General features: G+C 44.3%; 1 protein-coding gene across 1 annotated transcript in view; it reads right to left on the bottom strand.

The window, feature by feature from the left end:
- LOC135530633 (ankyrin-2-like) overlaps positions 1 to 25,669 on the bottom strand; it is a gene marked incomplete at its 3' end in the record, with an annotated part of 134,174 nt that overhangs the window by 16,212 nt on the left and 92,293 nt on the right. The window contains 15 exon segments of the mRNA XM_064958918.1: positions 2,276 to 2,339; positions 2,864 to 2,990; positions 3,258 to 3,280; positions 10,512 to 10,637; positions 11,210 to 11,393; positions 11,783 to 11,879; positions 12,260 to 12,467; positions 12,615 to 12,706; positions 12,709 to 12,825; positions 14,214 to 14,276; positions 14,279 to 14,367; positions 20,427 to 20,477; positions 20,479 to 20,523; positions 20,676 to 20,900; positions 25,244 to 25,279. Of these exon segments, the coding sequence (XP_064814990.1) occupies positions 2,276 to 2,339; positions 2,864 to 2,990; positions 3,258 to 3,280; positions 10,512 to 10,637; positions 11,210 to 11,393; positions 11,783 to 11,879; positions 12,260 to 12,467; positions 12,615 to 12,706; positions 12,709 to 12,825; positions 14,214 to 14,276; positions 14,279 to 14,367; positions 20,427 to 20,477; positions 20,479 to 20,523; positions 20,676 to 20,900; positions 25,244 to 25,279 (1,547 nt within the window).

The following is a 25,669-nucleotide window of genomic DNA, read 5'->3' as shown; positions in this document are numbered from 1 at the left end:
ATGCCAGTGATATAACATGCTAATGAATTGATAACAGAAAATATATCAGTGATATAACAGGCTAATGAATTGATAACAGAAAATATATCAGTGATATAACATGCTAATGAATTGATAACAGAAAATATATCAGTGATATAACATGCTAATGAATTGATAACAGAAAATATATCAGTGATATAACATGCTAATGAATTGATAACAGAAAATATATCAGTGATATAACATGCTAATGAATTGATAACAGAAAACATACCAGTGATTGAACATGCTAATGAATTGACAACAGAACATATATCAGTGATATAACATGCTAATGAATTGATAACAGAAAACATACCAGTGATTGAACATGCTAATGAATTGATAACAGAAAAGAAGAATGAGTGATAACACGCACATATACAGACTAACAAACATATACGCACATACACAGACTAACAAACATATACGCACATACACAGACTAACAAACATACACCACCATGTATGTGTCAGTCAAGTTATTATCATGCAGAGCAAAGAAAGTGTTTAAACAACAATTAAAGTAAAATAAGGGAGTGATCGGAGACAGAAAATGAACTGAAAATTCCCATTATATGAATTCCTTCTTTGAATTAATTCCATGCAAGCATAAATCTGGAATGAAATGATGTTCGTTTAACATATTGTCATAGTACAGTGTGTTTTCGTCAGCCGTCCAAATACATTTAAATAACTGGAGGTTATATATTTACATTGGAAGTGCCATGGCAAATATATGTATTCTCAAGCATTCATACAGTATCTCAAACATTCATACAGTATTCTCAAACATTCATACAGTATCTCAAGCATTCATACAGTATCTCAAACATTCATACAGTATCTCAAACATTCATACAGTATCTCAAACATTCATATAGTATCTCAAGCATTCATATAGTATCTCAAACATTCATACAGTATCTCAAGCATTCATATAGTATCTCAAGCATTCATACAGTATTCTCAAACATTCATATAGTATTCTCAAACATTCATACAGTATCTCAAGCATTCATACAGTATCTCAAACATTTATACAGTATCTCAAACATTTATACAGTATCTCAAGCATTCATATAGTATCTCAAACATTCATACAATATTCTTAAACATTCATACAGTATCTCAAACATTCATACAGTATCTCAAACATTCATACAGTATCTCATTCATACAGTATCATTCATACAGTATCTCAAACATTCATACAGTATCTCAAACATTCATACAGTATTCTCAAACATTCATACAGGATCTCAAACATACATACAGTATCTCAAGCATTCATATTCATACAGTATCTCAAACATTTATACAGTATCTCAAACATTTATACATATCAAGCATTCATATAGTATCTCAAACATTCATACAGTATCTCAAACATTCATACAGTATCTCAAACATTCATACAGTATCTCAAACATTCATACAGTATCTCAAACATTCATACAGTATCTCAAACATTCATACAGTATCTCAAGCATTCATACAGTAACTCAAGCGTTCATTCCCTTTGAAGTCCTATAGCGTGATGATGATGATGATGATGATGGTGGAATGGATGAAGGAGGGATGGTAGGAGGGAGAAACAGAATGGGTATTGCAGAGGAAGGGATGCAACGCATACCAGCCATAGCATAGCGGCCAGGAACACACAGGTAACTAACTAGACAAGGTGTTAGTAATGTCATATTACTATAGTATAGTGGTCAGGAACACACAGGTAACTAGACAAGGTAATAGTAATATCATATTACTATAGTATAGTGGTCAGGAACTCACAGGTAACTAGACAAGGTAATAGTAATATCATATTACTATAGTATAGTGGTCAGGAACTCACAGGTAACTAGACAAGGTAATAGTAATATCATATTACTATAGTATAGTGGTCAGGAACACACAGGTAACTAGACACACTTTTAGTAATACTATATTACACACAACGTGGCTAGTCAAGCGGCCATTGTTGTATGTTAAGCAATGCAAATCATTGGCCTGCGTACTGTAATTTTATCTGTTCTTCCTGGACTACAGGTAGTTATGAAGGTTAGTTCATGCAGAGGCTGTGTTTGTCATTACCAACAGATGTAATCATTTCTAAAAACAAATAAACTCAGCTTACATTTTTTGTCACTCTTGTCACTCTGTAAGAAAGGAGGGTTCAATACAACACGTTGCAAAACAATCAGCGAATAAACATTAATCAGGTTTAAAAGTGTTTTAACATTTTATCAAATTTTAACAAGAATGTTCTGAAAAGGTGCAGTTGGTTACCTCGTCATCTGCATCGAGGTCTGAATCAGACTCCTGAATAGGACACCAAGGAGAGAAATAAAGAAGGCATTCAGTCCATTCTGTTTTGGGACAGCATTATTCATATTGAGACAGATCTGTTTTGGGACAGCGTTATTCACACCGAGTCAGATCTGTTTTGGGACAGCATTATTCATATTGAGACAGATCTGTTTTGGGACAGCATTATTCACACTGAGTCAGATCTGTTTTGGGACAGCATTATTCATACTGAGTCAGATCTGTTTTGGGACAGTGTTATTCATATTGAGACAGATCTGTTTTGGGACAGCATTATTCATATTGAGACAGATCTGTTTTGGGACAGCATTATTCACACTGAGTCAGATCTGTTTTGGAACAGCATTATTCAGTAGGAGCCAGATCTTCAGCGTTATTCACATTTCAGTCCAGGTGTGTTCGGCATTATCATTATTTAATGTTAACACACATTGTGTCCAGTCCAGGTGTGTTCAGCATTATCATTATTTAATGTTAACACACATTGTGTCCAGTCCAGGTGTGTCCAGGTGTCTTACCTTGCAGTAGGTGGGCAGCGTGATGTTCAGGTTGCAGATTGCCTTGTGGGTAAGACTACGGTCATCCTTGTCAGTCTGCTGTTTTGGGACAGCATTGTCAATCAACCAATCAACCAATGAGTCATATCTGTTTTGGGACAGCATTATGAGCATTCACACTGAGTCAAACTCTTAAAATTTTATACCAGGACAGCAGCCCGTTATTCAACCTTCCCAGTTCTCTCACGTCATCCGCTCTGTCCACTTTGGGACAAGACCATGGTATTCCTGCGGAGCTGTGAGGGGAACGGCACCGAGTACCTCAGACCCAAGCTGTTTTGGCCTGCTCGCCTCCCTACCATTGACAAAACTGTTCGCTGCTCTGGCTCCCCAATGGTGGAACAAACTCCCTCACGACGCCAGGACAGCGGAGTCAATCTGTTTTGGGACAGCATTATTCACACTGAGTCAGATCTGTTTTGGGACAGCATTATTCACACTGAGTCAGATCTGTTTTGGGACAGCGTTATTCAGTAATGTAAATGTAGTGTCTAGATCTACTCAAAACTCATTAAAATTACACATTACATACCAGTGTTTATGATGTACTCAAAACTCATTAAAATACATACTCATTATCTGTTTTGGGACAGCATTATTCATTACATACCAGTGAGATGTACTCAGATCTTTTTGGGACAGCATTATTCACACTGATGTCAGATCTTAAAATTTTGGGACAGCTCATTATTCATTACATACCAGTGTTTATGATGTACAGATCTGTTTACATACCAGGTCAGCAAAACTTATTCATACTACATTGAGTGTCAGATCTGTTTTATGGACAAAACATTATTCATACTAGTGTTTATGATGTACTCAAAACTCATTAAAATACATACTACATTATATACCAGTGTCTATGATGTACTCAGAACTCTACTTTATATACAGCATTATTCATTAAAATACATACTACATTATATACCAGTGTTTATGATGTACTCAAAACTCATTAAAATACATACTACATTACATACCAGTGTTTTGGTACTCAAACCTCATTAAAATACATACTACATTATACAGCATTTATTCAATATTGATTACATATCAGTGTTTTGGGACAAAACATTATTCACATTATATACCAGAGTCAGATCTGTTTAAAATGGGACATACTACATTATTCCAGTGTTGAGTACAGATCTGTTTACCAGTGTTTATGATGTACTCAAAACTCATTAAAATACATACTACATTATATACCAGTGTCTATGACAAAACTCATTAAAATACATACTACATTATTGTGTCTAGATGTACTCAGATCTTAAAATAAATTTTATACAGTGTCATTATTCAAAACTCATTGAGTCAGATCTGTTTTGGGACAAAACATTATTACATACTGAGTACAGATCTGTTTTGGGACAAACCTCATTAAAATACATACTACATTATATACCAGTGTCTATGATGTACTCAAAACTCATTAAAATAAATATTACATTACATACCAGTGTTTATGATGTACTCAAAACTCATTAAGATAAATACTGTTTATACCAGGTCTATGATGTACAAAACTCATTATTCACACCAGTGTTTAGATCAGATCTGTACATACTACATTACATACCAGTGTTTATGATGTACTCAAAACTCATTAAAATACATACTACATTATATACCAGTGTCTATGATGTACAAACTCATTAAAATAAATACTACATTACATACCAGTCATGATCTGTTTAAAATGGGACATTATATACCAGTTATTCATTCAAATCTGATTAAAATACAGATCTTACATTTTGGGATTCTAACTTATTAAAATAGATATTAAATTACATAAAATGTGTCTATGATGCATTCTAACTTATTAAAATACATATTAAATTATATACCAGTGAGTATCATTAAAATATCTACATTTTGTGTCTATGATGCATTCAAATCTCATTAAAATACATACTACATTATATCACAGTGTCTAGATGCATCTGTTTTAAAACAGCAAATTATATCACATGATGTACTAAAAACTCATTAAAATACATACTACATTATATACCAGTGTCTATGATGTACTCAAAACTCATTAAAATACATACTACATTACATACCAGTGTCTATGATGCATTCAAATCTCATTAAAATACATACTACATTATATACCAGTGTCTATGATGCATTCAAATCTCATTAAAATAAATCAGATCTATACCAGTGTTTCAAAACTCATTAAAATACATACTACATTATATACCAGTGTCTATGATGTACACACTTAAAATAAATATTACATTACAGTCCAGTGTTTATGATGTTTTTAAAATACATACTACATTACATATGTCTATGATGTACTCAAATCTCATTAAAATAAATATTACATTACATACCAGTCTGTGTTTGGGACAGCAATTATTCATATTCAAAACTCATTAAAATACATACTACATTACATCCAGTTTTATGATGTACTCAAAACTCATTAAAATACATATTACATTACATACCAGTGTTTATGATGTACTCAAAACTCATTAAATATTACATTACATACCAGTGTCTATGATGTACTCAAAACTCATTAAAATACATATTACATTACATACCAGTGTTTATGATGTACTCAAAACTCATTAAAATACATACTACATTATATACCAGTGTCTATGATCTCAAATCTCATTAAAATACATACTACATTATATACCAGGTTTATGATGTACTCAAAACTCATTAAAATACATACTACATTATTACCAGTGTTATGATGTACTCAAAACTCATTAAAATACATACTACATTATATACCAGGTCTATGATGTACAAAACATTATCACATTATATACCAGTGTCTATGATGTACTCAAAACTCATTAAAATACATACTACATTATATACCAGTGTTTATGATGTACTCAAAACTCATTAAAATACATACTACATTACATACCAGTGTTTATGATGTACTCAAAACTCATTAAAATACATACTACATTATATACCAGTGTCTATGATGTACTCAAAACTCATTAAAATACATACTACATTATATACCAGTGTCTATGATGTACTCAAAACTCATTAAAATAAATACTACATTATATACCAGTGTCTATGATGTACTCAAAACTCATTAAAATACATACTACATTATATACCAGTGTTTATGATGTACTCAAAACTCATTAAAATACATACTACATTACATACCAGTGTTTATGATGTACTCAAACCTCATTAAAATACATACTACATTATATACCAGTGTCTATGATGTACTCAAAACTCATTAAAATAAATATTACATTACATACCAGTGTTTATGATGTACTCAAAACTCATTAAAATAAATACTACATTATATACCAGTGTCTATGATGTACTCAAAACTCATTAAAATACATACTACATTATATACCAGTGTTTATGATGTACTCAAAACTCATTAAAATACATACTACATTACATACCAGTGTTTATGATGTACTCAAAACTCATTAAAATACATACTACATTATATACCAGTGTCTATGATGTACTCAAAACTCATTAAAATAAATACTACATTACATACCAGTGTTTATGATGTACTCAAAACTCATTAAAATACATACTACATTATATACCAGTGTCTATGATGCATTCAAATCTCATTAAAATACATATTACATTACATACCAGTGTCCATGATGGATTCTAACTTATTAAAATAGATATTAAATTACATAAAATGTGTCTATGATGCATTCTAACTTATTAAAATACATATTAAATTATATACCAGTGTTTATGATGTATTCAAAACTCATTAAAATACATAGTGTCTATGATGCATTCAAATCTCATTAAAATACATACTACATTATATACCAGTGTCTATGATGCATTCAAATCTCATTAAAATAAATCCTAAATTATATACCAGTGTCTATGATGTACTAAAACTCATTAAAATACATACTACATTATATACCAGTGTCTATGATGTATGTAAACTCAAAATTAAAATACATACTACATTACATACCAGTGTCTATGATGTATTCAAATCTCATTAAAATACATACTACATTATATACCAGTGTCTATGATGCATTCAAATCTCATTAAAATAAATCAAATTAAAATATGATGTACTCAAAACTCATTAAAATACATTACATACCAGTGTCTATGATGTATTCAAAACTCATTAAAATAAATATTACATTACATACCAGTGTTTATGATGTATTCAAAACTCATTAAAATAAATACATTACATATTACATACCAGTGTCTATGATGTACTCAAAACTCATTAAAATAAATCCTAAATTATATACCAGTGTTTATGATGTATCAAAACTCATTAAAATACATCACATTACATACCAGTATGATGTATATCATTAAAATACATATTACATTACATACCAGTGTTTATGATGTACTCAAAACTCATTAAAATAAATATTACATTACATACCAGTGTCTATGATGTACTCAAAACTCATTAAAATACATATTACATTACATACCAGTGTTTATGATGTACTCAAAACTCATTAAAATACATACTACATTATATACCAGTGTCTATGATGTACTCAAATCTCATTAAAATACATACTACATTATATACCAGTGTTTATGATGTACTCAAAACTCATTAAAATACATACTACATTATATACCAGTGTCTATGATGTACTCAAAACTCATTAAAATACATACTACATTATATACCAGTGTCTATGATGTACTCAAAACTCATTAAAATACATACTACATTATATACCAGTGTCTATGATGTACTCAAATCTCATTAAAATAAATATTACATTACATACCAGTGTCTATGATGTACTCAAATCTCATTAAAATAAATCCTAAATTATATACCAGTGTTTATGATGTACTCAAAACTCATTAAAATACATACTACATTACATACCAGTGTTTATGATGTACTCAAAACTCATTAAAATACTATTATTAAAATATGATGTACTCAAAACTCATTAAAATAAATATATACCAGTGTCTATGATGTACTTCATTAAAATACATATTACATTAAAAGTGTTTATATGTACTCAAAACTCATTAAAATACATACTACATTATACCAGTGTCTATGATGTACTCAAAACTCATTAAAATACATACTACATTATATACCAGTGTAAAACTCATTAAAATACATACTACATTACATACCAGTGTTTATGATGTACTCAAAACTCATTAAAATACATACTACATTACATACCAGTGTTTATGATGTACTCAAAACTCATTAAAATACATATTACATTACATACCAGTGTCTATGATGTACTCAAAACTCATTAAAATACATATTACATTACATACCAGTGTTTATGATGTACTCAAAACTCATTAAAATACATACTACATTATATACCAGTGTCTATGATGTACTCAAATCTCATTAAAATACATACTACATTACATACCAGTGTTTATGATGTACTCAAAACTCATTAAAATACATACTACATTATATACCAGTGTCTATGATGCATTCAAATCTCATTAAAATAAATCCTAAATTATATACCAGTGTCTATGATGTACTAAAAACTCATTAAAATACATACTATTATAACCATGTCTAGATGTACTCAAATCTCAAAAATAAATCCTAAATTACATACCAGTGTCTATGATGGATTCTAACTTATTAAAATAGATATTAAATTACATAAAATGTGTCTATGATGCATTCTAACTTATTAAAATACATATTAAATTACATACCAGTGTCTATGATGCATTCTAACTTATTAAAATATATATTACATGATATACCAGTGTCTCTGATGCATTCTAAACTATATACCAGTGTCACTGTTTCCCATCGTAGAAGAAGTCCATTCAGAACTAATACAAAGTGGACAACTACGTCACACTCTCCCGTCGTAGAAGAAGTCCATTCAGAACTAATACAAAGTGGACAACTACGTCACACTTTCCCAGCGTAGAAGAAGTCCATCAGAACTAAAACAAAGTGGACAACTACGTCACACTCTCCCAGTGTAGAAGAAGTCCATTCAGAACTAAAACAAAGTGGACAACTACGTCACACTCTCCCAGCGTAGAAGAAGTCCATTCAGAACTAAAACAAAGTGGACAACTACGTCACACTCTCCCAGCGTAGAAGAAGTCCATTCAGAACTAAAACAAAGTGGACAACTACGTCACACTCTCCCAGCGTAGAAGAAGTCCAATCAGAACTAAAACAAAGTGGACAACTACGTCACACTCTCCCAGTGTAGAAGAAGTCCATCCAGAACTAAAACAAAGTGGACAACTACGTCACACTCTCCCAGCGTAGAAGAAGTCCATACAGAACTAAAACAAAGTGGACAACTACGTCACACTCTCCCAGCGTAGAAGAAGTCCATCCAGAACTAAAACAAAGTGGACAACTACGTCACACTCTCCCAGCGTAGAAGAAGTCCATTCAGAACTAAAACAAAGTGGACAACTACGTCACACTCTCCCAGCGTAGAAAAAGTCAATTCTGAACTAAAACAAAGTGGACAACTACGTCACACTCTCCCAGCGTGGAAGAAGTCCATTCAGAACTAAAACAAACTGGACAACTACGTCACACTCTCCCAGCATAGATGACGTCCATTCAGAACTAAAACAAAGTTTACAACTACGTCACACTCTCCCAGCGTAGAAGAAGTCCATTCAGAACTAAAACAAAGTGGACAACTACGTCACACTCTCCCAGCGTAGAAGAAGTCCATTCAGAACTAAAACAAAGTGGACAACTACGTCACACTCTGCCAGAAGACAGAATAGTCCATTCAGAACTAAACAAAGTGGACAACAGACAGAGCAGAAGAAGTCCATTCAGAATTAAAAGAAAGTGGACAACTACGTCACACTCTCCCAGCGTATAAGAAGTCCATCCAGAAATAAAACAAAGTGGACAACTACGTCACACTCTCCCAGCGTAGAATAAGTCCATTCAGAATTAAAACAAAGTGGACAACTACGTCACACTCTCCCAGCGTAGAATAAGTCCATTCAGAATTAAAACAAAGTGGACAACTACGTCACACTCTCCCAGCGTAGAAGAAGTCCATTCAGAAATAACACAAAGTGGACAACTACGTCACACTCTCCCAATGTAGAAGAAGTCCATTCAGAACAAAAACTAAGTGGACAACTACGTCACAGTCTCCCAGCGTAGAAGAAGTCCATTCAGAACAAAAACTAAGTGGACAACTACGTCACACTCTCCCAGCGTAGAATAAGTCCATTCAGAACTAAAACAAAGTGGACAACTACGTCACACTCTGCCAGCGTAGAAGAAGTCCATTCAGAACTAAAACAAAGTGGACAACTATGTCACACTCTCCCAGCGTAGAAGAAGTCCATTCAGAATTAAAACAAAGTGGACAACTACGTCACACTCTGCCAGCGTAGAATAAGTCTATTCAGACCTAAAACTAAGTGGACAACTACGTCACACTCTCCCAGCATAGAAGAAGTCCATTCAGAACTAAAACAAAGTGGACAACTACGTCACACTCTCCCAGCGTAGAAGAAGTCCATTCAGAATTAAACTAAGTGGACAAACACGTCACAGCATAGAAGAAGTCCAGTAATGGAGTGTTACCTTGATGAAGAGTGCGAGACGGTTTTCTTTGAATGCGTAGAAGCTGAAGACGTGATGCTGTCCACTCTTGGTCAGAGGAACCAGGTTCCCAAAACAGTCTGCAAAGATAGGCTTCCCTTCCAATACCTATAGTAGGGACAGACAGACAGACAGACAAACAGGGTCAGACACCAATACCCCCCACTTCACCTCTACATCTCTCTACTCCGGACCCCTTTGTGAATTTCTCTTGCTTTTCTAGATCTTCCCCTCTCCTCCTCTCCTCTCCTCCTTCCCCCACCACTCACCTCTACTCCCTCTCCCTCCTCCCCTCTCACTCCTTCCTCTCCTCCCTCCCTCTCCCCCCCCCCTCCCCATTCTCCTCTCCTCCTTCCCCCACCACTCACCTCTACCCCTCTCCCCCCTCCCCCCCTCCCCCTCCCCATTCTCCTCCTCCCCTCCCCCACCTCTCCCTCCCTCCTCCCCCCTCCCCCTCTCCTCCTCACCCCCTCCCCCCCCCTCCTCTCCTCCTCCCCCTCCCCTCCCCCCCTCCCCATTCTCTCCTCCTTCCCCCGTCTCCCCTTCCTCCATCCCTTGTCCTCCCCCATGCCCTCCCCAGCGGAGGCTCCCCCTCCTCTCACCTCTACGTCTCTACTCCGCCCCCCCCTCCCTCCTCTCCCCTCCCTCCCCCTTGGCCATGTACCTCACAGATGATCTACTCCGGGCCACCTCTGTGAGAGAAACCTGTTCCAGCCTCCATCTTGTCGTCCGTCTATCAGCCAGAACCAGCGGAGGCAGGCAACGGAGGGGGTCCAGCGATCAATGACGAACTTGGCATCACATTGATAGATCTCATCAAGCTGGGTAGAGAAACCCACAGCCAATCCTGGGTCTGACGTCAGTCTATCAGCCAGAACCTACAGCGCACTGGAGGGGGGTGATCAATAATTAATCAATTGATAGATTCATCAATCAATCAATAGATCAACCAATCTGTCAGTCAGTCTATCAGCCAGAACCTACAGCGCACCGGAGGGGGGTGATCAATAATTAATCAATTGATAGATTCATTAATCAATCAATAGATCAACCAATCTGTCAGTCAGTCCATCAGCCAGAACCTACAAGAGGCTAGATAATCAATCAACCTATCAAGGATGTAACAGATCAGTCAATCCTATCCGATGAAGAATCAATCATTCCATCAGTTAATTAATCAGAAAGAGGAGGATGTTTACACTAGAATGTCACAAACAACAGACAGATGAAAACATACCAGTTTCACACATTACCTTGCTGACACGTTGGTGGTGAAGGACACACATTGGTTGATGAAGGTGAGGGGGGTGGAGCCAGTGATGTCCTCCCATTGGGCAGGAGTGGTTCCACCTAGAAACACACATCAGGATGGAACTCTGGTAAATATATTCAACATATTAATGTGGGTGGACTGAAACCAGGCTTTGATGAATAGCAAGAAGGTAAACATGACGACTCAAAATCAATCATTCAGTCAGTTAGTTAATCAACCAACCAACCAGCCAAACAACCAATTCAAACAACCAATCAATGGGACAAACAATCAATCAATCAATCAATCAATCAAACAGCCAATCAAACAACCAATCAATGGGCCAAACAATCAATCAATCAAACAGCCAATCAAACAACCAATTCAAACAACCAATCAATGGGCCAAACAATCAATCAATCAAACAGCCAATCAAACAATCAGCCAATCAACCAATCAACAGTCATTTCCTACGCACCAGTGATGCTGCAGAGCAGACGCAGAGTGGGCGTGTCCCCTCCAAACACGTTGCCTGTCCCGTCATTGGTCGAGCTTTTGGGGACAGGGATCGTCATGGTGATTGGCTTGTGGAACTTCCGCCTCCTGGGCTCCAAGGTAACGATGGGGCTAAAAGTAGCTTTGTTACCCAGAATCCTCTTCACCAGGTCTACGCTGATTGGCTGGGCCTAGAAGGAAGTGGACAAGAGTTAGGAAGTAGAAACAAACGAACTTGAAAGTGTTCAGTTTGTCGTTACCAAATCAATTTTTGTTGGGCCGAAGACCAACTTGAAAAAGCTACACCACACACAGACCCCCCCCCACCCCCTCCCTACCTGAAGTCCAACCCTGATCTTCTTAGTGAGAGCCCCCTCTGGGAACACAGCCTGGACCTGAGGGACCAGAGTACTACTCAACACCGCTCCTCGGGACCAATCAGTTGGCTGTCCTGCTTGATGCGCGACACCACCGCAAAGTATTGTGGGAAGTCCCTGGTGACGATACGGCAGATCCTCTTCTTCTCCAGCTCCTCAGGAGAGTCCAGCTCTGGAGGACCAACCAATGGGAGGACCGGGGAAACAGGGTCAGATGATACACAAGGACCAATCAGACTGAGCAGTCGGAACTAAATGTTTCCTAATCTTTGGTGAAAGAATAAGGTACAACGATTGGTGGCTTTGTACTAACGTGGCGGCCTGGTCGTGTCGCGTCCCTCATGCCTCCTCCCTCCACCCTTTCTCACCCATCACATCCCCCGTCCACTCCCTGCCCTCCCTTCCTTTGCCTTCTCCCTGCTCCTCCCTCCACCCTTTCTCACCCATCTCATCCCCCCGTCCACTCCCTGCCCTCCCTTCCTTTGCCTTCTCCCTCCCCATCCAGCTCTCCCCCGTACCACACCTCCCCACTCGTCCCCCCGTCCCTCATGCCTCCTCCCTCCACCCTTTCTCACCCATCACATCCCTGCCCTCCTTCCTTTGCCTCCACTTTCCCCCATCTCATCCCCCCCGCCCTCCCTTCCTTTGCCTCTCCCTCCCCATCCAGCTCTCCCCCCTTCCTTTGCCTCCTCCCTGCTCCTCCCTCCATCCTTTCTCACCCATCCTCCCCACTCCCTCCCCCGCCTTCTCCCTCCCCATCCAGCTCTCCCCGTACCCTCATGCCTCCTCCCTCCACCCTTTCTCACCCATCTCATCCCCCCGTCCACTCCCTGCCCTCCCTTCCTTTGCCTTCTCCCTCCCCATCCAGCTCTCCCCCGTACCACACCTCCCCACTCGTCCCCCCGTCCCTCATGCCTCCTCCCTCCACCCTTTCTCACCCATCTCATCCCCCCGTCCACTCCCTGCCCTCCCTTCCTTTGCCTCCTCCCTCCCTCCCTCCACCCTTTCTCACCCATCTCATCCCCCCGTCCACTCCCTGCCCTCCCTTCCTTTGCCTCCTCCCTGCTCCTCCCTCCACCCTTTCTCACCCATCTCATCCCCCCGTCCACTCCCTGCCCTCCCTTCCTTTGCCTCCTCCCTGCTCCTCCCTCCACCCTTTCTCACCCATCTCATCCCCCCGTCCACTCCCTGCCCTCCCTTCCTTTGCCTCCTCCCTGCTCCTCCCTCCATCCTTTCTCACCCATCTCATCCCCCCGTCCACTCCCTGCCCTCCCTTCCTTTGCCTTCTCCCTCCCCATCCAGCTCTCCCCCGTACCACCCCTCCCCACTCGTCCCCCCGTCCCTCCCCCCTCCACCCTTTCCCCCATCTCATCCCCCCGTCCCTCCCCCCTTCCTTCCTCCTCCCTGCTCCTCCCTCCATCCTCCCCCATCTCATCCCCCCGTCCCTCCCTGCCCTCCCTCCTTTGCCTCATCCCTGCTCCTCCCTCCCCATCCAGCTCCCCCCGTCCCCCCTGCCCTCCCTTCCTTTGCCTTCCCCTCCCCATCCAGCTCTCCCCTCACCCTCATCCATGCCATTCAGTATTTGGTTGAGTTCCTCCTCAGTGTGTTCACAGTGATGTTCCTCCAGCTCTCCCCCATCTCACTCCTCAGAATCACCAGCTCCCGCTCCGTGCCCCGCAGGGCCGCGAAGTGAGGGATCTCCACAATCACCGGCCTGGTGGGTCAGAGGTCAGAGGTCAGGGGTTAGAGGGTAAAGGTCGTGGTGACAGGAGGACGAATTCCATGGGAAGAACACAAAACATCAGAAGATGAGGGACAAAGAAATCCTGGAGAAATTCAAGCAAACAGAAGGATATGATATTTTGATGATGATGATGATGAGGAGGAGGAGGAGGAGGAGGAGGAGGAGGAGGAGGAGGAGGAGGAGGAGGAGGAGGGTCAGGTGGCATACTATTCCGAACATAGAAAAATCACAACATTACAATATGAGGAGGAAAATCATGGGAGGAAATGGGATACAACTGGAACTGATTCAGACTGTAATTCTCAGCAACACAACAACACTGTAACTCAAATGTGGAGAGGGCTGGGGAGAAGATATGATGAGACCAGGGTGTATATGGGCTGGCTGGGTGGGTGGAAGAGTATACCCCAGGAACTTGGTGGCTAGAGGCGCCAGCTGTAGTGTGTGATTTACCCCAGGAACTTGGTGCCTGGAGGCCCCAGCTGTAGTGTGTGAGTTACCCCAGGAACTTGGTGCCAGGAGGCCCCAGCTGTAGTGTGTGAGTTACCCCAGGAACTTGGTGCCTAGAGGCCCCAGCTGTAGTGTTTTAGTTACCCCAGGAACTTGGTGGCTAGAGGCCCCAGCTGTAGTGTTTTAGTTACCCCAGGAACTTGGTGGCTAGAGGCCCCAGCTGTAGTGTTTTAGTTACCCCAGGAACTTGGTGGCTAGAAGCCCCAGCTGTAGTGTGTGAGTTACCCCAGGAACTTGGTGCCAGGAGGCCCCAGCTGTAGTGTGTGAGTTACCCCAGGAACTTGGTGCCTGGAGGCCCCAGCTGTAGTGTGTGAGTTACCCCAGGAACTTGGTGCCTGGAGGCCCCAGCTGTAGTGTGTGAGTTACCCCAGGAACTTGGTGCCAGGAGGCCCCAGCTGTAGTGTGTGAGTTACCCCAGGAACTTGGTGCCTGGAGGCCCCAGCTGTAGTGTGTGAGTTACCCCAGGAACTTGGTGCCAGGAGGCCCCAGCTGTAGTGTGTGAGTTACCCCAGGAACTTGGTGCCTAGAGGCCCCAGCTGTAGTGTGTGAGTTACCCCAGGAACTTGGTGCCAGGAGGCCCCAGCTGTAGTGTGAGTTACCCCAGGAACTTGGTGCCTGGAGGCCCCAGCTGTAGTGTGTGAGTTACCCCAGGAACTTGGTGCCTGGAGGCCCCAGCTGTAGTGTGTGAGTTACCCCAGGAACTTGGTGCCAGGAGGCCCCAGCTGTAGTGTGTGAGTTACCCCAGGAACTTGGTGCCTAGGAGGCCCCAGCTGTAGTGTGTGAGTTACCCCAGGAACTTGGTGCCAGGAGGCCCCAGCTGTAGTGTGTGAGTTACCCCAGGAACTTGGTGCCTGGAGGCCCCAGCTGTAATGTGTGAGTTACCCCAGGAACTTGGTGCCAGGAGGCCCCAGCTGTAGTGTTTTAGTTACCCCAGGAACTTGGTGCCAGGAGGCCCCAGCTGTAGTGTGTGAGTTACCCCAGGAACTTGGTGCCAGGAGGCCCCAGCTGTAGTGTTTGAGTTACCCCAGGAACTTGGTGCCTAGAGGCCCCAGCTGTAGTGTGTGAGTTACCCCAGGAACTTGGTGCCAGGAGGCCCCAGCTGTAGTGTGTGAGTTACCCCAGGAACTTGGTGCCTGGAGGCCCCAGCTGTAGTGTGTGAGTTACCCCAGGAACTTGGTGCCTGGAGGCCCCAGCTGTAGTGTGTGAGTTACCCCAGGAACTTGGTGCCTGGAGGCCCCAGCTGTAGTGTGTGAGTTACCCCAGGAACTTGGTGCCAGGAGGCCCCAGCTGTAGTGTTTTAGTTACCCCAGAAACTTGGTGCCTAGAGGCCCCAGCTGTAGTGTGTGAGTTACCCCAGGAACTTGGTGCCAGGAGGCGCCAGCTGTAGTGTGTGAGTTACCCCAGGAACTTGGTGCCTGGAGGCCCCAGCTGTAGTGTGTGAGTTACCCCAGGAACTTGGTGCCAGGAGGCCCCAGCTGTAGTGTTTTAGTTACCCCAGGAACTTGGTGCCAGGAGGCCCCAGCTGTAGTGTGTGAGTTACCCCAGGAACTTGGTGCCAGGAGGCCCCAGCTGTAGTGTGTGAGTTACCCCAGGAACTTGGTGCCAGGAGGCCCCAGCTGTAGTGTGTGAGTTACCCCAGGAACTTGGTGCCAGGAGGCCCCAGCTGTAGGGTGAGTTACCCCAGGAACTTGGTGCCAGGAGGCCCCAGCTGTAGTGTGTGAGTTACCCCAGGAACTTGGTGCCAGGAGGCCCCAGCTGTAGTGTTTGAGTTACCCCAGGAACTTGGTGCCAGGAGGCCCCAGCTGTAGTGTGTGAGTTACCCCAGGAACTTGGTGCCAGGAGGCCCCAGCTGTAGTGTTTTAGTTACCCCAGGAACTTGGTGCCTGGAGGCCCCAGCTGTAGTGTTTTAGTTACCCCAGGAACTTGGTGCCTGGAGGCCCCAGCTGTAGTGTGTGAGTTACCCCAGGAACTTGGTGCCAGGAGGCCCCAGCTGTAGTGTGTGAGTTACCCCAGGAACTTGGTGCCAGGAGGCCCCAGCTGTAGTGTGTGAGGCCAGGAACTTGGTGCCAGGAGGCCCCAGCTGTAGTGTTTGAGTTACCCCAGGAACTTGGTGCCAGGAGGCCCCAGCTGTAGTGTGCGTTACCCCAGGAACTTGGTGCCAGGAGGCCCCAGCTGTAGTGTTTTAGTTACCCCAGGAACTTGGTGCCAGGAGGCCCCAGCTGTAGTGAAAACTTGGTGCCAGGAGGCCCCAGCTGTAGGGAGTTACCCCAGGAACTTGGTGCCAGGAGGCCCCAGCTGTAGTGTGTGAGTTACCCCAGGAACTTGGTGCCAGGAGGCCCCAGCTGTAGTGGTGAGTTACCCCAGGAACTTGGTGCCAGGAGGCCCCAGCTGTAGTGTGTGAGTTACCCCAGGAACTTGGTGCCAGGAGGCCCCAGCTGTAGTGTGTGAGTTACCCCAGGAACTTGGTGCCAGGAGGCCCCAGCTGTAGTGTGTGAGTTATCCCAGGAACTTGGTGCCAGGAGGCACCAGCTGTAGTGTGTGAGTTACCCCAGGAACTTGGTGCCTGGAGGCCCCAGCTGTAGTGTGAGTTACCCCAGGAACTTGGTGCCAGGAGGCCCCAGCTGTAGTGTGTGAGTTACCCCATGAACTTGGTGCCAGGAGGCCCCAGCTGTAGTGTGAGTTACCCTAGGAACTTGGTGCCAGGAGGCCCCAGCTGTAGTGTGTGAGTTACCCCAGGAACTTGGTGCCAGGAGGCCCCAGCTGTAGTGTGTGAGTTACCCCAGGAACTTGGTGCCAGGAGGCCCCAGCTGTAGTGTGGAGTTACCCCAGGAACTTGGTGCCAGGAGGCCCCAGCTGTAGTGTGTGAGTTACCCCAGGAACTTGGTGCCAGGAGGCCCCAGCTGTAGTGTGTGAGTTACCCCAGGAACTTGGTGCCAGGAGGCCCCAGCTGTAGTGTGTGAGTTACCCCAGGAACTTGGTGCCAGGAAGCCCCAGCTGTAGTGTGTGAGTTACCCCAGGAACTTGGTGCCAGGAGGCCCCAGCTGTAGTGTGTGAGTTACCCCAGGAACTTGGTGCCAGGAGGCCCCAGCTGTAGTGTGTGAGTTACCCCAGGAACTTGGTGCCAGGAGGCCCCAGCTGTAGTGTGGGTTACCCCAGGAACTTGGTGCCAGGAGGCCCCAGCTGTAGTGTGTGAGTTACCCCAGGAACTTGGTGCCAGGAGGCCCCAGCTGTAGTGTGAGTTACCCCAGGAACTTGGTGCCAGGAGGCCCCAGCTGTAGTGTGTGAGTTACCCCAGGAACTTGGTGCCAGGAGGCCCCAGCTGTAGTGTGTGAGTTACCCCAGGAACTTGGTGCCAGGAGGCCCCAGCTGTAGTGTGGAGTTACCCCAGGAACTTGGTGCCAGGAGGCCCCAGCTGTAGTGTGTGAGTTACCCCAGGAACTTGGTGCCAGGAGGCACCAGCTGGTGTGTGAGTTACCCCAGGAACTTGGTGCCTGGAGGCCCCAGCTGTAGTGGAGTTACCCCAGGAACTTGGTGCCAGGAGGCCCCAGCTGTAGTGTGAGTTACCCCATGAACTTGGTGCCAGGAGGCCCCAGCTGTAGTGTGTGAGTTACCCCAGGAACTTGGTGCCAGGAGGCCCCAGCTGTAGTGTTTTAGTTACCCCAGGAACTTGGTGCCAGGAGGCCCCAGCTGTAGTGTGTGAGTTACCCCAGGAACTTGGTGCCAGGAGGCCCCAGCTGTAGTGTGTGAGTTACCCCAGGAACTTGGTGCCAGGAGGCCCCAGCTGTAGTGTGTGAGTTACCCCAGGAACTTGGTGCCAGGAGGCCCCAGCTGTAGTGTGTGAGTTACCCCAGGAACTTGGTGCCAGGAGGCCCCAGCTGTAGTGTGTGAGTTACCCCAGGAACTTGGTGCCAGGAGGCCCCAGCTGTAGTGTGTGAGTTACCCCAGGAACTTGGTGCCAGGAGGCCCCAGCTGTAGTGTGAGTTACCCCAGGAACTTGGTGCCAGGAGGCACCAGCTGTAGTGGTGAGTTACCCCAGGAACTTGGTGCCTGGAGGCCCCAGCTGTAGGTGTGAGTTACCCCAGGAACTTGGTGCCAGGAGGCCCCAGCTGTAGTGTGTGAGTTACCCCATGAACTTGGTGCCAGGAGGCCCCAGCTGTAGTGTGTGAGTTACCCTAGGAACTTGGTGCCAGGAGGCCCCAGCTGTAGTGTGAGTTACCCCAGGAACTTGGTGCCAGGAGGCCCCAGCTGTAGTGTGTGAGTTACCCCAGGAACTTGGTGCCAGGAGGCCCCAGCTGTAGTGTGTGAGTTACCCCAGGAACTTGGTGCCAGGAGGCCCCAGCTGTAGTGTGAGTTACCCCAGGAACTTGGTGCCAGGAGGCCCCAGCTGTAGTGTGAGTTACCCCAGGAACTTGGTGCCAGGAGGCCCCAGCTGTAGTGTGTGAGTTACCCCAGGAACTTGGTGCCAGGAAGCCCCAGCTGTAGTGTGTGAGTTACCCCAGGAACTTGGTGCCAGGAGGCCCCAGCTGTAGTGTGTGAGTTACCCCAGGAACTTGGTGCCAGGAGGCCCCAGCTGTAGTGTGTGAGTTACCCCAGGAACTTGGTGCCAGGAGGCCCCAGCTGTAGTGTGTGTTTACCCCAGGAACTTGGTGCCAGGAGGCCCCAGCTGTAGTGTGTGAGTTACCCCAGGAACTTGGTGCCAGGAGGCCCCAGCTGTAGTGTGTGAGTTACCCCAGGAACTTGGTGCCAGGAGGCCCCAGCTGTAGTGTGTGTTACCCCAGGAACTTGGTGCCAGGAGGCCCCAGCTGTAGTGTGTGAGTTACCCCAGGAACTTGGTGCCAGGAGGCCCCAGCTGTAGTGTGAGTTACCCCAGGAACTTGGTGCCAGGAGGCCCCAGCTGTAGTGTGTAGTTACCCCAGGAACTTGGTGCCAGGAGGCACCAGCTGTAGTGTGTGAGTTACCCCAGGAACTTGGTGCCTGGAGGCCCCAGCTGTAGTGTGTGAGTTACCCCAGGAACTTGGTGCCAGGAGGCCCCAGCTGTAGTGTGTGAGTTACCCCATGAACTTGGTGCCAGGAGGCCCCAGCTGTAGTGTGTGAGTTACCCTAGGAACTTGGTGCCAGGAGGCCCCAGCTGTAGTGTGTTTACCCCAGGAACTTGGTGCCAGGAGGCCCCAGCTGTAGTGTGTGAGTTACCCCAGGAACTTGGTGCCAGGAGGCCCCAGCTGTAGTGTGTGAGTTACCCCAGGAACTTGGTGCCAGGAGGCCCCAGCTGTAGTGTGTGAGTTACCCCAGGAACTTGGTGCCAGGAGGCCCCAGCTGTAGTGTGTGAGTTACCCCAGGAACTTGGTGCCAGGAGGCCCCAGCTGTAGTGTGTGAGTTACCCCAGGAACTTGGTGCCAGGAGGCCCCAGCTGTAGTGTGTGAGTTACCCCAGGAACTTGGTGCCAGGAGGCCCCAGCTGTAGTGTGTGAGTTACCCCAGGAACTTGGTGCCAGGAGGCCCCAGCTGTAGTGTGTGAGTTACCCCAGGAACTTGGTGCCAGGAGGCCCCAGCTGTAGTATCCTGCTGACAAGACTCTCCCTCGTTGAGAGGGGGTGGGGCCGTGGGGAGGTGGAGCTTACTGATCCAGTACGCAGCACGGGGGAGAAGAGAACGTAACACACACACACACACGCAAGGACGTACACACATTACACACACACACACACAACTAGCACACGTACACACTCTCGCTCTCTCTGTCCACACTCCCCCTCCCTCTCTCCGTCTTACCCGAGGAACTGTGTCCCGGTGGGGCCGACCTCGATGATACGTCCTGCCAGCCCCTCCCCCTCCACCATGGGGGGCATGGACGCCAGGCGGTGCCTCTTCACCAGGCGGCACGTCACCCGCGTCGGAGCGGAACACTTCCTGGGCGGCACGATGATGCGCAGCCCGTTGTGACGGCAACCACGCATGGCCCCACCCCTGGCGTCCACCATGAAACTGACCAGGAAGCTGAGGGGAGAGGAGGAGAGGAGGGAGAAAAGGGATGACATAGGGAATGGGGTGGGGAAGGGGTGATGGAGATGGAGAGGGAGTAGGGAAGGGGAGAGGAGAGGGAGTAGGAGTAGGGAAGGGGTGAGCAGAGGGAGAGGGAGTAGGGAAGGGGTGAGGAGAGGATAGGGAAGGGGAGAGGAGAGGAGAGGGAGTAGGGAAGGGAGAGGAGAGGAGAGGGAGTAGGGAAGAGGTGAGGAGAGGGAGAGGGAGTAGGGAAGGGGTGAAGGAGAGGGAAAGGGAAGGGGAGAGGAGAGGGAGTAGGGAAGGGGTGAGGAGAGGGAGTCTGAGGAGAGGGAGAGGGAGTAGGGAAGGGGAGAGGAGAGGGAGTAGGGAAGGGGTGAGGAGAGGAGAGGGAGTAGGGAAGGGGTGAAGAGGGAGAAGGGAAGGGTGAGGAGAGGGAGTGGGAAGGGGTGTAGAGGGATTAGGGAAGGGATGAGGAGAGGGAGTAGGGAAGGGGTGAGGAGAGGGCCTAAGGGGGAGTGAATTGTTAAGTAGGGAACATCTTGTCTCTAGGGAAGGGGAGATGAGGGAGTAGGGAAGGGAGAGGGAATAGGGAAGGGGTCTCGAGACAGAGAGTGGGAATGTAGGAGAGGATTGGGAGTAGGGAAGGGGTGAGGAGAGGGAGTAGGGAAGGGGTCGGAGAGGAGAGAGAAGCCTAGAGGGAGTAGGGAAGGGGTAAGGAGAAGAGGGAGAAGGGAAGAGTCTGAGGAGAGGAGAGGAGAGGGAGTAGGGAAGAGGTGAGGAGAGGGAGAGGGGGAAGGGGGAGGGAGGGGTGGGAAAGGGAGAGGAGATGACATAGGGAAGGGGTGAGGAGAGGAGAGGGAGAGGGAGTAAGGAAGGGGAGAGAAGAGGGAGAGGTCTGGAGGGAGAGAGGCCGGGGGAGAAGGGGTTAAATGGTTGATCTGTGAAAGGGTTTGTTTCCACCATTTCTTGCATAATTTTACAGACATTAAAAGATCTCACCATGTGGAACGAACAAATGATCTGTCGGCATTTACACAACGATACCAAAACTTTCCATCGTGAGTTTTTTATTTTATTTTATTATGCGGTATGACTTTACTCGCATAAAAACTGTGGATGGAAACAGTGGTTAGTGACATTGTTGCGAAGTGAGAAACAGGCCGTATATAAAGTCCGAGCTCTATCATGTTCCTCAATGAATTCAGCGCATTTCAGCAGTACACCTCCGATATTTGGCAAAATCGAGTGAATGATTATACAGGTAGTACATCAGCTCATGAATAACGTGGAGACGAAGACCGGAAATAGTTTAAATATCAAGGTTTTTTTAAACAGGGACTAACTCTGTTTTTAAAATATCCATATCTACACTCGTACCGTTTGTTGATCACACGTTCTCTACCGAAGCTCTCCTATGGGGAGGCAATACGAGACATCACTGAGCATCAGGGTGAATTCTATAGTGCTATGTTGACTTGCATAGGCAACAGATGTCCTTTGACAATGCAACCTATGGGATTACAGAATAAAATTAGGAATTTTCATGCCAGGCAGGAGTCAGGATTTAGTGGTTTCAGTGGGATTGGGACTGGACAGGATAACAGCATAGGTTCCAGAGGACAGGAGAAGATACAACTGTCACTCATGCCTCTCTGAACTGTTAACGGACATCTCGTCTCTGACAGAGATGCCAATGTAGTGAATTGTTAACGAACGTCTTGTCTCGGACAGAGATGCCAATGTAGTGAATTGTTAACGAACGTCTTGTCTCGGACAGAGATGCCTATGTAGTGAATTGCTATTCACTTCCATTCCATTCTATTCACTTCCATTCCATTCTACTCAGTTCCATTCTATTCACTTCCATTCTACTCACTTCCATTCTATTCACTTCCATTCTACTCACTTCCATTCCATTCCATTATATTCACTTCCATTCCATTCTATTCACTTCCATTCTATTCTATTCACTTCCATTCCATTCTATTCACTTCCATTCTATTCACTTGCATTCTATTCACTTGCATTCTATTCACTTCCATTATATTCACTTCCATTCCATTCTATTCACTTCCATTCCATTCTATTCACTTCCATTCTATTCACTTCCATTCTATTCACTTCCATTCTACTCACTTCCATTCCATTCTACTCACTTCAATTCCATTCTATTCACTTCCATTCTATTCACTTCCATTCTATTCACTTCCATTCTATTCACTTCCAATCCATTCACTTCTATTCTATTAACTTCCATTCCATTCCATTCACTTCCATTCCATTCCATTCACTTCCATTCCATTCCATTCACTTCCATTCCATTCACTTCCATTCACTTCCATTCCATTCTATTCACTTCCATTCACTTCCATTCCATTCTATTCACTTCCATTCCATTCTATTCACTTCTATTCCATTCTATTCACTTCCATTCCATTATATTCACTTCCATTCCATTCTATTCACTTCCATTACATTCTATTCACTTCTATTCTATTCACTTCCATTCCATTCTATTCACTTCCATTATATTATTTTCCATTCCATTCTATTCACTTCTATTCTATTCACTTCCATTCCATTCTATTCACTTCCATTATATTATCTTCCATTCCATTCTATTCACTTCCATTCCATTCTATTCATTTCCATTCTATTCACTTCCATTCCATGCTATTCACTTCCATTATATTCACTTCCATTCCATTCCATTCTATTCACTTCTATTCCATTCTATTCACTTCCATTCCATTCTATTCACTTCCATTCCATTCTACTCACTTCCATTCCATTCTATTCACTTCCATTCCATTCTATTCACTTCTATTCCATTCTATTCACTTCCATTCCATTCTATTCACTTCCATTCCATTCTATTCACTTCCATTCTATTAACTTGCATTATATTCACTTCCATTCCATTCTATTCACCTTCATTCCATTCTACTCACTTCCATTCCATTCTATTCACTTCCATTCCATTCTATTCACTTCCATTATATTCACTTCCATTATATTCACTTCCATTCCATTCTATTCTATTCACTTCCTTTCCATTCTATTCACTTCCATTCCATTCTATTCACTTCCATTCCATTCTATTCACTTCCATTCTATTCACTTGCATTCTATTCACTTCCATTCCATTCTATTCACTTGCATTCTATTCACTTCCAATCCATTCTACTCACTTCCATTCCATTCTATTCACTTCCATTCCATTCTATTCACTTCCATTCTATTCACTTGCATTCTATTCACTTGCATTCTATTCACTTCCATTCCATTCTATTCACTTCCATTCCATTCTACTCACTTCCATTCCATTCTATTCACTTCCATTCATTCTATTCACTTCCATTCTATTCACTTGCATTCTATTCACTTCCATTCCATTCTATTCTCTTGCATTCTATTCACTTCCATTCCATTCTATTCACTTCCATTCCATTCTATTCACTTCCATTCCATTCTATTCACTTCCATTTCATTATATTCACTTCCGTTCCATTCTATTCACTTCCATTCCATTCTATTCATTTCCATTCCATTCTATTCACTTCCATTCCATCCTACTCACTTCCATTCCATTCTATTCACTTCTATTCCATTCTATTCACTTCCATTCCATTCTATTCACTTCTATTCCATTCTACTCACTTCCATTCCATTCTACTCACTTCTATTCCATTCTATTCACTTCCGTTCCATTCTATTCACTTCCATTCCATTCTATTCACTTCCATTCTATTCACATCCATTCCATTCTATTCACATCCATTCCATTCTATTCACTTCCATTTCATTCTATTCCATTCTACTCAGTATCACTCTACTCCCATTCCAATATTCCATTCCTAGTAAGTTCTGAGTTGCCAGACAGGCGGAATAGAGGCATCAGAAGCTATCGCATCGCTCCAGGAATCTGCTTCCTTTAACATGGATGAACTTCAAGTGACGATGTGTTAGTACCTACAGCATATCCAACGTACCTTGGATTTCTATACCATTACTATGGCATCTATAGTCTTATTACATGCATATAACTGAGAGATGAGATAGTTTAGGATGTACCCCTGGGAGAAGAGGGGGACAGCATGCATGGAGAGGTGGAGGTGAAGAACAGGAGGAAGAGGAAAGAGAGAGACATAGAGAGGGGGAGAGAGAGAGAGAGAGAGGGAGAGACAGAGAGAGAGAGAGAGATAAAAGGGTGAGAGAGAGAGAGAGTGAGAGACAGAGAGAGAGACAGAGAGAGAGAGAGAGAGAGAGAGAGAGAGAGAGAGAGAGAGAGAGAGAGAGAGAGAGAGAGAGAGAAATGAAACAGAGAGAGAAATCACCTGCTGTTGTCATGGTCTAGGCACGGGGAGGATTGGCTAGAAGCAGACAAAACACACACCATCAGAGAGAGAAATATATAGAGAGAGAAACTTGGAGTGAGAAGGAAAGGGGAGAGAGAGAGAGAGAGAGAGAGAGAGAGAGAGAGAGAGAGAGAGAGAGAGAGAGAGAGAGACACAGAGAGAGACACAGAGATAGAAACACAGCCCAGAGATAGAAACACAGCATAGAGATAGAGGGAGACACAGAGAGACAGATATACAGAGAGATATAAATACAGAGAGATAGAAACACAGCACAGAGATAGAGGGAGACACAGAGAGATAGAACCACAGAGAGATAGAAATACAGAGAGATATAAATACAGAGAGATAGAACCACAGAGAGATAGAAATACAGAGAGATAGAACCACAGAGACATAGAAATA

This window comes from Oncorhynchus masou, unplaced genomic scaffold (assembly GCF_036934945.1).
Source record: "Oncorhynchus masou masou isolate Uvic2021 unplaced genomic scaffold, UVic_Omas_1.1 unplaced_scaffold_1402, whole genome shotgun sequence".
NCBI classification, from domain to species: Eukaryota; Metazoa; Chordata; class Actinopteri; order Salmoniformes; family Salmonidae; genus Oncorhynchus; species Oncorhynchus masou.
The sequence above is the reverse complement of the archived record's forward strand: the minus strand, read 5'-3'. Positions and strand labels throughout refer to the sequence as shown.